This window comes from Jatropha curcas, chromosome 5 (genome assembly GCF_041381405.1).
Source record: "Jatropha curcas cultivar XTBG-Jc1 chromosome 5, XTBG_Jcur_1.0, whole genome shotgun sequence".
NCBI lineage: Eukaryota > Viridiplantae > Streptophyta > Magnoliopsida > Malpighiales > Euphorbiaceae > Jatropha > Jatropha curcas.
In genome coordinates this window covers 6,515,493-6,529,297 of record NC_143155.1, presented here as the reverse complement: position 1 = coordinate 6,529,297, position 13,805 = coordinate 6,515,493, and the positions used below count along the sequence as shown (strand labels likewise).

The following is a 13,805-nucleotide window of genomic DNA, read 5'->3' as shown; positions in this document are numbered from 1 at the left end:
TGACCTTTCTAAAAGCTCTAGCTTCTCTCTCATTCTCTGAGCTTCCAGCTCAGAAGCAGTTTTGGAGGGTACGTCATCCAAGTTCAAGGCAGGGTTTGTAGGTTCAGCAGCAGCAGGACCCTGATTGGAAGCGGCAGGCCCACTTCCTCCGGCCGAGGCCCCATTTCCGTTACCATTACCATTCCCCAATTTAGCTATCAGGGCAGCCCTTTGAGCGGCCAATGCCTCATTCATTCTGGCCTCCATTCTAGCCTCCAGTTGTTCAATGAGGTTTTGGATGTCAGACAGTGATGCCATTGGTGAAGGTAAAATTGCAGGAGTCGTAGGTGTAACCGGTGTAGCTGGTGAAGCTGGTGAAGTTGGTGATAGCACTGTAGGTGTGATTGGCACTTGAGTAGGCACTCGGATTGTGGGCACCTGTAAGGATAAGGGTAGTTGGATTAGGTATAGTGTTTGGTGTATCATGGGAGTGATATGAGGTAGATTGACTCTTTGTCCAACTGTGCATGATTGAAGATAAAAGGTGTTTTCTGCTCTCTTTGTGTTTACCCAAATGTTTATGATATGCCATGAATGCGCACAACAACACACCATAATCTGTTTATGATATGATTTTCATCATTGGGTGCATACAGTCCTAAAGGATAGGTTCTATAGGCTATGACACAAATAGAGAATAGGCTTATAAAGGGACCCTTGAGCCTTGAGCATGGATATACCTAACCACATGTGAAACAAAGAGTTTCGCGTGGGTCCAACGGTACGCATGCCCATAGGCCATCCCCAAAAGGATTAGGGATGGTTTGCGGCAACAGGGAGGACGCTTTGGCTGTCCGTCGACATAATCAAGGAGACCTGCCGATCAGCGCTACTTGCTATCCAGACTCAGAAGTTTGAACAGAGAGAGAAGAAATTCATTTGAAATTCATTTTTTATGCAATGGAGAAAAGGATTCTCAATTCGTGCAAATAAATCAACAAATTAAAATGTCTTAATCAATTTGTACAACTTGAGTTTAAATTCCTCATCTCGTATTCTTAAAGAAAGAATACTTGATTTGTGCTAAGGTACCCTGCAAAACAAAGTATTGTAAAATAATGCCCTAAAGAAGGACAGGTTAGTTTACACAACAATAGTAGTCCACTTTATGCAAAATGATTGCATTACTCTCCCCAGTGAAGTCGCCAAACTGTGAACCCCTTCCCCAAAAGCACATAGGCATGTGATGCATATGACAAAAGAAAGAAATGCACGTGAGTGTGTGAGTCGCCACCTTGTTTAATTATTTTAGGGTAAACTAGGAAAAAACCCTGAATGACTTCAATTTTAATTAACCTAGTTACTAGATTAATTATCCCAATGTGTAAGGCATAATCTACGAACCCGAGATGGATCCCGAGACTATGTCATGCTGATGAACTAACCGATGAATGAATGTTTTGCAGGGCGAATGATGTAATTCGATCAAATGAAATGTTTTAAGTGATTTCGACTTGCCGCCCGGGGTGAAATCCCGAACGTGCCTACGTACTTCCGTTTGAATGGAAGATCAAAGTCAACGTAGTTCGATAGGCCTTCTTTGAAGGGCTTTGAATGGGTATGCTTAATGCATGAGTGTGTATGCTTTGTGCATGAGTGTGTATGCTTTGTGCATGAGTGTGTATGCTTTGTGCATGAGTGTGTATGCTTTGTGCATGAGTGTGTGTATGCTTTGTGCATTTTGTTTAGGCATTTTGCCAAAAATTGATTGATTTAGGCATTTGTGCCAAAATGGTTCATTTAAACGATTTGTCGCTTAAAAGATTGATTTTAAGGCATTTTGCCAAAAATGTCGATTTTAAGCGATTTGTCGCTAAAATGGTTGATTTTACGGTTTTAAACCGAAAATGATTGATTTTGAGGCATTTGTACCAAACGAATTGTTTTAAGGCTTTTAAAGCCAAAATATTGGTTTAGGCAATTAATTTGCCAAATGATGCTAATTGGGCGATTGTCGCCAAAGTTGATTGATTTAAGGCAGTTTATTTGCCAAAAAAAAATTGTTTGAAGGCTTTTAGCCAAAGAAATTTAATTTAAGCGATTTGTCGCTAAAAAGGTTAATCTTCACTTATAGGCAATTTGTTTGCCTAAAGTGATTAATTAAATTGAAATATAGGCAATTTATTGCCATAATAAAAAAAAGTGTTTAATTAGGGCCTTTTAGTCACAATTATTGATTAATTAGACTTAAGCCAAAACTTGTTCGAAATAAAGGCAATTTCACCATAGTTATTGATTAACTAGGCTTTTAGCCAATATTGTCGAATTTAAACTTTAATACCACGATCATTAATTAACCGGGCATTTAGCTTAAATTTATTTAATTGAGGCAATTTATTTGCCTAGTTAATGGTATGAATGCATTTATGCAGTTATAGAATTTAAGAGGAGTAGAAAAGAAGCACGCATGAAATGCTAAAATTAAAAAAAACAGAGTTTAGTTTTGCGTACCTGATTTAGTCGACGGCCACTTCTTAACTCCAGGTTAAGCTCCTCGTTAAGGGAAATTAATTAATTTAATTTTAATGACCACTTAACAAAGAAAGAAAGCAATAAAAGCTAAATTAAAATGCAAAAAAGCAGTAAAGAATTCGCAAGGAGCGAGAGGGAGAAGGAGCGTCCGTCAACACAGACTGAGTGAGGAAAAAAGGAGGCCCGAGGCCTGTATTTATAGGCGCAAAACGGACTGTTTCCGGTGGCTGGGTCGCCGGATGGACCGCCGGCTCGGCGGCCCGCCCGGCGGCCGGGCCGCCAAGTCTCGGCGGCCGGGCCGCCGGCTGAGCCGCCGGATCGGCGGCCCTCCCGGCGGCCGGGCCGCCGGGTCTCAGCGGTCGGGCCGCCGGGTCTCGGCGGCCCGCCCGGCGGCCGGGCCGCCAGTTCGTCGGCGGCTGGGCCGCCGACTCGGCGGCCTTCCCGCAGCCAAGCGCCGTTCTTTCGGCGGCCTTCCCGGCGGCTGAGCCGCCGGGATGGGCCGCCGGCTCGGTGGCTGGCTCCGGTGGCTGAGCCACCGGGGCAGGCAGGTTTATTCCGGGGGCTTTTCCGGGAGTTCCGGACCTCCAAAAAATATTCCGAGACCAGTTCCGAGATCCTCGTAATTTTCCGGACGTTTCAAGTACCATATTGGCATATTTCCGATGAACTTTCCGAAAGGCCTCCGGTCCGGCCGGACTGTTCGCAGTCCGGAAGAAAACAGGCTTTTGAGCCTCAAAATTTGAGTGTTCACAGCATTAGTTTCAGCAAATAAAATTTCCTTGTACCTAAGAAGCAATATGGGCTTCTCCAAGGCAATGGCACACTTAACCTCTCTAGCTCTTGCATAAAAAGTCTGTTTCTTTTTCTCCTCTCTTTCTTTTTCTCTCACAATTGGGCCATTAATTTGTTTTGTTATTTTTGTGGCCTCTTTTCCTTCATCCTTATTCTTTTCTCTCTTTTGTTCTCTCAATCTCAAATTCTCACTTTCTTGTTTTCTCAAGGCCGAAACCTCTCTTTCTCTCTCAACTATCTTTCTTTGATCTTCATATACCTCTTGAGGTGATAATGGTACAATAACCACCTTTTTCCCCTTATGAATCAAAGAATATCGATTGTGGAATCCATCATGAAGTGCTCTTCTATCATATTGCCATGGTCTTCCCAGCAATAGATGTCCAGCTTGCATAGGTACTATATCACACAAAATTTCATCTTCATACCATCCAATAGAAAATGGCACAAGTACCTGTTTAGTCACTTTCACTTCCACACAATCATTCAACCATTGCAACCTATGAGGTTTAGGATGCTTAAGACAAGTCAAGTTCAGTTTGTTTACCCTGTTTACACTAGCAACATTAGTGCAACTACCCCCATCAATGATAAGAGTACACACTTTCCCACTAATCAAACATCTAGTGTGAAATATATTCTCACGTTGCTCAAGGCTTTCTTCTTTAACATGCATGTTCAAAGCACGTCTAGCAACCAAAGCTTCTCCATGTTCAGGAAGTATCAAATTTTTTGAATCATCATCATCATTATCATCAAGTAATTTTGGCATATCATCATAATCACTACATTCAGATTCAGAACTAACATTCCCATCATCTTTAACAATCATAACCCTTTTATTAGGACATTGAGATGCATAATGCCCTTTCCCCAAACATTTTAAACATTTAATTTCTCTAGAAGGGGTTGTAGAGTTAGAGCTACCTTTGTTGCTTTTGAATGGAGTTTGGACAGTTTCTTTACCTTTTGAAGTTGAATCTGTCCTTTGAGAATTAGAACCCCTAAATTCCTTCTTCTCACCTTCTTTAGGCCATTTAGATCCCCATGTGTTGTTGGAATACTTATTGGTGTTGGATCTCCCCTTTTTCTGTCTTTCAAGTTTCATGGCCATATCTACCATCTCCTCTAAGCTCTCATACTTATACATCTCTAAAGCATAAGCAATGTCTTTATTGAGACCCCCAAGGAATCGTGACATGGTGATTTGCTCTTCTTCCTCAATCTTGGCTCTAGCCATGCAAATCTCCATCTCCTTGTAGTATTCTTCAACACTTCTTCCTCCTTGCACCATCCTTGCTAATTTATTATGTAAATCCCTAAAGTAATGAGTAGGGACAAATTTTTGGTGCATTAATTCTTTCATAATCTCCCATGGTGGTACAGGTCGCAATCCCTTTCTTCTTCTTTTCAATAGCAATTGTTCCCACCAAAACATGGCATAACCTTTGAATTCAACAGCAGCAAGATGGGATTTCTTTTCTTGAGAATAGTTATGGCATTCAAAGATTTGTTCAACCTTTCTCTCCCATTCAAGGAATTCTTCAGCATTGTTGTTACCTTTGAATTCTGGAATCCTCATCTTAATTGATCCCAATTCTCCATCAATTTTATTGAAATTGGTTTCTGCAGTATCTTCATCATCATGAGCTTGAAATCTAGCTTGTGGACGAGCTCTTGTTGTATTAGAATTTTGCGAAGCTCTTATCTCTTGCAATTCCTCCTTCATGTCTAGGAAAAGATTGTTGAAGGTTCTAAACTGTCCTTGAATTGCTTCCATAAATACTTTCATTTGAGGGTCATGAATTGGACTCTCATCTCCAGATTTGCCTGAACTCATGGTTAGTGTTCAAAGAGAAAAACACAAAAGAATTTTGGTAAATCACTCCCTCACGTGTTTACACTCTTTAATCACTCCTTGCAATTCTTCCAATTGAACTTCAGAATCTTAGTTCAACCAATCAACTCAAAAGCACGTTTAGAATCAAGGAATAAAACTTAATAATGAAAAGCAAGCACAAATTCTAGAAAGAAGACTCAAAATGATATGGATAGTAGCACAAGAACATAAACAATGCACTACTTTAATGATCAATTAGAGTGCAGTGAACAAGCAAACACACCCTAACAATGTAATAGAAGTAATAGAAAGCTCACACAAAAACAAAGAAACTAGAATTTAAAAGACAATATTAGGATATGATGTATGAATTTAGCTTACTACAAAGCAAACCAAATATGGACCTAATTAATTCTACCCAAAACAAGCAAGCAATCAAAGAAAAAACAAAAGAAAACAATGGACAGAATAGAGCACGGGCGTGCTAGATGGAGCACGGGTGTGCGTAAGTAGGCCTAGTCCAACAAGTGGAAGTCAGAAAAGTGCACGGTTGTGCTTGAGGTGAAGCACGGGCGTGCTGCCTTGTGTCCTTTTTCAATGCAACCCAATTTAAGTAGGATTCTTAGATTTGACAAGGATTGTAGTAGATTTGCTCAATCTCAAAAGATATGGTCAACTAAATTTTGTTATCTTATCCACAAGTAGTTAAGATTGGATTTTATCACAAGATTATAGTGGATAGACTAAATCCCATAAGATATGGTCAAATCCCTTTAGGATTAGGAACAATCCCACAAAATATGGTCAAATCTTCTAAGGATTAGGAATAATCCCACAAAATACGGTCAAATCTTATAAGGATTAGGAATAATCCCACAAAATATGGTAAAATCCCTTTGAATTAGGATCAAATCCCTTGGATCCAGGAACAAAACAATATCCACACAAGCAATTTCAATGGTGGACGAAATTTTCTTTCTATACGTTTTTTTTTTTTTTTTAGTCAACAAGATCTAAGATCTAAACTTCCAGAATTGAAACAAGCACGAAATTACTAGATTTAATTGAAGAAAAAAAAAACGAATTGAAACTAAACAAAAGAAAACAAACACAAAAGAAACAAGATGAAGAAGAAAACAAACACAAAAACAAGAAGAATAAGAAAAACAAATAAACACAAATCCTAGAGCTAAGATAAATAAGAATTTACCTTAATCTTTGGCTCTGATACCAAACTGACGCGGAACCCAATGAAAATAAATTTCATGAACTCAATGACAAGTTTTGGAAGAGATCCAAGATCAAACTAAACCCCTCTCTATGGCACCCAAAGCTTAAAGAAGCAAGAACACCAATAATAGAGAAAAGAATAAGATAAACGCCACAATTAGATTGATAAGTTTACCTTGATTCTTGATGCAATTAGAAGAATGCAATCTCACACTCTCTAAAAACATGAACACGCCTAAGCATGAAGTTGAAGAAGAAACTCTCTTTAATTCATTAATTGTCTCCTAAAATTTACAAAATAACAAGCTATTTATACTAATCTAAGAGGTCCAGATCCTTAGAGGATTTAGAGTTAGCTAAGGAGTAGGATTTAGCATATCTAAACCAACTAAGGAGTTGACTAACAAAATCATAACTACTTAAGGATTTGGAGATCTAATCCAAATCCACTAAAGATTGACTAAATCTAATCAAAATAAGGCTAATTATTCAAGGGTGGCCGAAATATTGGAGGTCCAACCCATTAACAAAGCAAAAACTCAAAAAAATAACTAGCTAATATTTGAGAGGCAGGGAAGTGCACGGCCTGGGGCGTGCTAACTGGCACGGGCGTGCGCGCATGTATGTGTGTCCATCGCGAGAGGCAGAGAAGTTCACGGCCTGGGGCGTGATGATTGGCACGGGCGTGCGCGCATGTATGTGTGTCCCTCGCGAGAGGCAGAGAAGTGCACGGTTTGGGGCGTGCTAGTTGGCACGGGCGTGCTCCAAATCATGTGTTGTTCCTTGAAAGGCAGTAGCTTGCACGGTCTGGGGCGGGCCACCTTGCACGGGCGTGCTTACCAACTCAACATGTGCTTCTATTAATGTGAGAAACTTAGGTGTTTCTTCAAGTTCTTCATAGCACTTGTTGAAAGCAAGGTCATGGAGCTCTTGTGTGATTTGCCCTTGAATGTATAAGGACATGGTTGCTCCATACTTCTTTGCACGGCTCCTTGTAATTGGTCCACTAGGAAGTGCTAATGGATTGCCATTGTTGTGGCCCTTGTTCCCTCGAGCTTCATAGGTGGTTGGTGGTAGTGGATCCGTATCAATGAATATTGTTGTCCTGATTGGCCAAATGGCTGAAACCCATCAGTACAAAGCCCCAATCTCACATTTCTCATATCAGCAGCAAACACAGGATGAATGTTATCAAAATGTTTCCACGCTTCAGAGTCTGACGGATGAGTCATTATACCATCATCATATTCATGCAAAGCATGCCATGTCATGTGTTCAGCTGTCGCCTTAGATGCATATAACCTTTGAAGGCGAGGAACAAGAGGGAAATAATACATCTTCTTAAAAGCCTTCTCTCTTTGTACTCTACCAGTCCCTTGACCCCACCGTTGATATCTTGGAAGATTACAAAACTTGCATTCTCTGAATTTCGAGTCAACACCCCAGAATATCATACAATTATTACGACAGCAATCAATCTTTTCTACCAGTAGTCCTAATCCCCGAACTAATTTTTTTGTCCGATAAAAATTATCAACCATTGAATGGCCTTCAGACAACATTTCCTTTGATAACTGCACAAAATCATCGTAACACCTTTCTGAAAAATGGTGCTCCGCTTTCATGTGTAGTAATCGTGCAACAACAGACAGAACTGAATGATTCTTGCATCTAGGCCACAGTTCAATGTTAGCTGCACTTAGCATGTCAAACAATTGTTGTGCTGCTACGTTTGGCGATTCCTCCATATTATCCCAATCACATTGTACTCTACTCGCATCGATTACCATATCATTGCATTGATTACCATACAGAAATTGATAAGGCTGAACTTCTAAACTTACCGGAATGGAGTGGCCTGACCCACTGGCAACTCGAGCTTCACCATGATGTATCCATTCGTAATAATTTTCCATGAACCCATTTTTGCACAAATGAAGTTTCACTGTATCGATGTCTAAGAAGGCTCGATTTCGACACTTCTTGTGATTACATGGACACCTCAACTTATTACCATCCATAAAATTGGGATTACCAACTGCAAACTGTATAAACGCCTCCAATCCTTGCAGGAACTCTTGTCTTAATATCCCATTGACCTCGAACCTTCAGTACATCCAATCTCTATTATTTTGCATTTTTTGACCTAATTAACAATGTGTTTATGAAGGGTAAATTATGTGTAATTGCATTAGTCTAAACCACCTCTAAAACATGCCACTAATGTAATGTTCAATTTACGCTTATAACTAACTAAGGTTATTTCTATAATAAGGGTACCTACATATAAATATAAAATCACTAAGTTCATTTATTCACTAAGTTCATTTATTACCTTTACCCTAATAAAGGTAAGTGTACGATTCCACATATTGAATTTTTTTGAAAAAAATTCGGCAGCACTTCGGCACAACTTAATGAAATCTCAAATATAAAAACACATCAATAAACACTCCTATATCATACCAACATTCTCCAAAAGCAAAATGGCCACTACTAGGCCTCCAACCAAACTAAACGCATCATTCATTTAAAAAAAAAAATTAAGAATAATAACAACAATAAGTCACAACTACCAGCAAATTTTGCTCAATCATTAATCAATTAATCAAACCCAAAAAGCAATAAATAATATTAATTGCTTAAGCAAGCTAAAAACAATTAATTCTTCTTAACACACCAATTATTGCATTGATTTGGTATTTATTTATTATTTTTATAAAATTAAAAAAGATGTAAAAATTTTAGTTGAATAGTATTGGAAAAGAAGGGTGACCCACATGCTCCAAATCATCCTAAATTATAATATTTGTTTATGCAATAAGATGCAATTTGTTTGGACTTGGACGAAGTAAGTGTCTTTTTCTTCTTTTTTTTTTTTAAACATTTTCTTTTTCTTTTTCTTTTTTTTCGAAATATTTCCCTTTTTCTTTTTCTTTTTTTTATTTCCATTCTAATAATAATAATAATAATATTATTATTATTAACTAGAAAACTAAACGAGTCCGAACCGAGTTCGAGGTTAGCTCAATAACTATATATTTAAACTTGAGGTTGATTCAAATTTTAGATCTAATTGAGTTTGTATGTAGATCTAATTATGGTAAATGTAATTTTTTTAATCGAGGTGTATTCACCTCTAAATATGCGGATTTGAATACATAAAAGTCAAGAACACAACTTTTTTTATTATTATTATGTTTAATCAACATATGGTGGAGTTTCTAATTATAGAGATTATCATTTTTTCGAGTTGCTTTAATTATTACATGTACATAATAATTCTAATAGTAATTTTGATTCGGTATGATTTTGATATTAAAAATTAGATTTGTTATTCTAAATCTCGATCCAGTTTAATTTTAAAGCAAATCACCCTTTACTCGAAAATATAATACATTAGATAACTTAGACTTTGCAATTCCACTAACATGATATAGAATAACAAATCCCTAAGTGAGTTTTTATCCACCTATAAGTGGTAGAATATTCTCTTCACTATTGTATTAAATTTTTATTTACATTTCACAGAATCTGTAATAAATATATATTTACCTCATGAATGTTTGGTCTAGGTAATAAAATTTAAGAAACAAAAATTGAAATTATGAGAATATAACAAACCAATAATACAATGACTCGTGGTTAGAATTGATATATACAAGAACTTGAAATGAAATTCATCAATTGCAATCAATTGCAAGAAGAATAATAAGTAAAGAATCATTGCCCTTTACGATTCTATTCAAGATGCAAAAGAAACACATTCATACCAACAACAATAGAATACCGAGTGATGAACTCATTTATATATTAACTAATTATTTTAATTCAAACGATAATATTTCATATCATATGTAGACAAAATAATAATAATAATAATAATTTTTTAAAAGATTTTTTTTAAATTGGATCTCACATGTTGAATGTAGGTAAAACTTATTTTATATGTGGATGCATGTATTCCAACATAGATGGATGAATGCCCATAAAAAATTTGCCTAGCATCAAATGGCAAAGAATTTATTTGAAGAAAAAAGTGAAAATAGGCATCCAAATTTAGAGTGACCAAAAATAGAATCTAAAAAAACATTTTGTCTCATCATTTTATTCTTGAAGATCCAAAATTTCTGATCTCCTATTTTGTAAAGAACTTAACTATTAAAGAACTTAATGATCTCCTATTTTGCAATTCTCAAGCAAAGATGCCTGTAATGAGATGTATAGAGAAGTCTATTTTGATAAGAAATGCATAAAAAAATATGCAAATAGACAGCTAGATGATTAAATGACCTAGTGAAAAAAAACAGAAAGAAGACCATGCTCTGTTTCTTAATTTCTTGGAAAGATATTTTGACAACTATATTTTTACAACTAACCAATATTATTAAGATAAATCACTTTCTTGTTGGATTTCAAATCCAAAGTTTTATTTTGAGAATCAAAACAATGAGCGTCATCAAAAGCGTAAAAAGAATTGAAGCACAATTAAACTCATAACACATAAATTGGGAAGATTTAGATAAATTCACATAAACTGTAAGCACATTAACTATTAGTAAATTACGGAATTTTTTCACTGTATATGCTTTTGTCTCTTTTTTAATTTTAGCACGAGTATTTATCTATTTTAGTTGGTAATATATTGCATAAACATCACATGCTTCGGTTCACAAATGTGATATTTTAGTTGGTAATTATTTGTTGTCTATTTCATGCTTTGTTCTACTGTATTAATATATCAAATGATTTTTAAATTGTTTTTCAAATTTTTTTTTTCTGACATATATTTTGCTTTACATTGTTTTCAACTGAGTGATTCATGTAGGCAACCCTAACTAGTTTGTGTTCTTCTTGTACTGAAGCTATGACGTTACAAAAATCATTTACAGAATTCTAATGTAGCTTCTTATAAATATTCTATTTTTTCACCAAATTTTTCCTCAAACGATCATAAAATTTGTGTTTTATTTAAAATATATACAAATAAATCGCAAATAAAAAAAACTAAAAAAAAAAATTTCGAAACAGAAATCGCAAAATACCACAAATTATGTCGAAGAAGATGGGTGGAGTGACCGGAGGGGCTGGAGCGGCGTCAGGAGGTGCTGCAACGGCGTCAGGCGGGCTGGTGTTGCGTCAGGAGGGGCTGGAGCGGCCTGCGAACAGAGGAGAGGAGAGGAGGAGAAGAAGAAAGAAAGAAGAAGGACGCGTTTAAAGCCCTAAAAATTGCGATCGACCAGTCGGTCGCAACCCCATTAGTATCGGTTGCAATTTTTTACCCTGCGACTTCGTTTTACTTCGCAGTTAATTTGCGACCGATTTGAGACTAAAACATTCGGTCGCAAAAATGCGGTCTCAAATCTGTCTCACATCGGCCGCAAAAATTATACCAAATTTTGAACCGCGCAATTTTGCGACGGAATAACCCGTAGTCGCAAATCGGTCGCAAAATCGGTAGCAAATCCGTCGCATAGTAGTCACAAACTGAGAAACAAAATCGCGGGAAAATTTACCGCTAAAATTTGCGACTGAATGTTCTTGTGTATCAAATTGGTTGCAAAATTGCGACCGATATTTGGCGGTCGCAAATTAGCATTTTTTTGTAGTGCAGTCATAGACCCACGTGGGAAGTTCCGTCCTCATTGGGCTGGGCCCTACATTCTAAAGAGAATATTGTCTGGCGGAGCCGTCATTTTGACTGATTTAGATGGTTTGGAATTCACGAATCCATGTAATTTAAATCAGTTAAAAAGATATTATGTGTAATTATAATCATTGCATGATGTAAAAAAGAGCTACATTAGACCTGATTCTCCTCGGAAAAAAGAAATTATGTATCAGAGATATGTAGGCAGCCCTCTTTTGGGCGCGGTCTAAACATTAATGGAAAAATTATTTCATAATTCATTCTTCTTTGCCAAAAAAAAAAAAAAAAAAAAAAAAAAAAAGAGGAAAGAAAAGAGAAAAAGTGCAAAAAAAAAAAGGAAAAACTCGCTAAGTTGAAAACCCGAAAAGGGCGGCTTAGGCAAAAGTTGGGGCCCGCTAAGCTGAAAACCCGAAAGGGCAGCTTAGGCAAAAATGGGTAGCACGCTAAGCTGAAAACCCGAAAGGGCGGCTTAGGCAAAAGTTAGAGCTTGAATAAATAAATTAGGAAATGCTTGGAAAGCCCAAAAGTCAAAACTGTAATGTCATTCCGTTTCAAAGTAATAAAGTCAGGCGATAGAGTCCATAAAGTTCAAAAAACAAAATAAAAGTCTAAGTCCAAATAACATACATCCAAAGAAAAGAATCCAAAGCCAAAATTCCAAATAAAGTCTAAAGTCCAAAAAAAAAAAAATCGAAGTGTCCCGTCGCCTACGTGGGGCAACATCCTCAATGTCGTCTTTAGGTGCTGAACCCTCTCCAACCTCGCCTGTCCGAGGAGCCATCACAATCTCCTCATCAGTCCCGTCCGCATCATCGGCGCCAACCTGAGCCCAACCCTCAAGTGCACTCAGCAGTGCGCTCCTCCTTGGCCTCTCAATCGGCCAAACAGCAGCAATGAACCAGGTTCGGTACTCTGGAGAAGTATGAACACCGGCAGGATTAGGTAGGGGCCTAACCATGTGATGATCTCTAACCCAGGCCTTAAGGATGGCTCGGGTAACACCCGGAGTAATAACTGAATCCACGGAAGTGCCATCCACAATCGGAACAGTCTGGTCTATCCCCATCTGCCTTAAAACGCGCAAAGCGCAGTACCACGTGCAATGTGTAAGGCCTAGCAGGTAAACTCGGGTGTGATGGAGGCTAACCTGGATAAAGCGGGTGATGTCATACCAGGAAATGTACCACAGTACCTCATTTGGACCCAACTCAATCAGCCATGAGGTCCATGCATCAGTAGACGGATGAGTGATCAGGATCCTCTGCATACGGTACTGAGAGGGGTTATAAGGCAAGAAAGTAGGAGCAGCAACCACTTGGAGGTGGTCCTTTAACCAAACCTGAGTATAGATCCTTTCTATTACGAAGGAATGAACCAAAAGAAAGAAGAGACAATAAGGAAAAGGAGAAAGGAAAATACCTGAAGAATGATCGGAGAGACAGTCCAATTGTCAAAACCTAAGGCGGCTCTGTCAAGACTTCGGATAGTCTCGACTAGCACGATACCGCCGATGAAGCCCATGTCCTCCATCTGACGAATCATCAGACAGGATCGTAAATCTCCAAAGCCTGGGTCCTTATTAAACAAGAAACCTGCCAATAAGCAGAAAACAAAAGCCCGCATCCTCAGCCTCATCCGGTCTGGGTCATCTGGTCGAGTCTCTGAAAATTCATCAATCAGTGGTAACAGAATTGCCTTCTGGTCATCCACAACCATGGCCCTAGCCTGTGGCCGGCTGAACTGGAATAGACTTTCAAACGACCGCATGTACCCAATTTTGAC

At 38.0% G+C, this 13,805-nt stretch overlaps 1 protein-coding gene across 1 annotated transcript in view; it reads right to left on the bottom strand.

Annotated features, from left to right (window-relative positions):
* LOC149496143 (uncharacterized) overlaps nucleotides 1-13,553 on the bottom strand; it is a 23,346-nt gene extending 9,793 nt beyond the window's left edge. The window contains exon 1 of the mRNA XM_089721284.1: nucleotides 13,443-13,553. Coding sequence (XP_089577410.1) covers nucleotides 13,443-13,553 — 111 coding nt within the window. The remainder of the gene's footprint in view (nucleotides 1-13,442) is intronic.
* Between the last annotated feature and the right edge of the window lie 252 nt (nucleotides 13,554-13,805).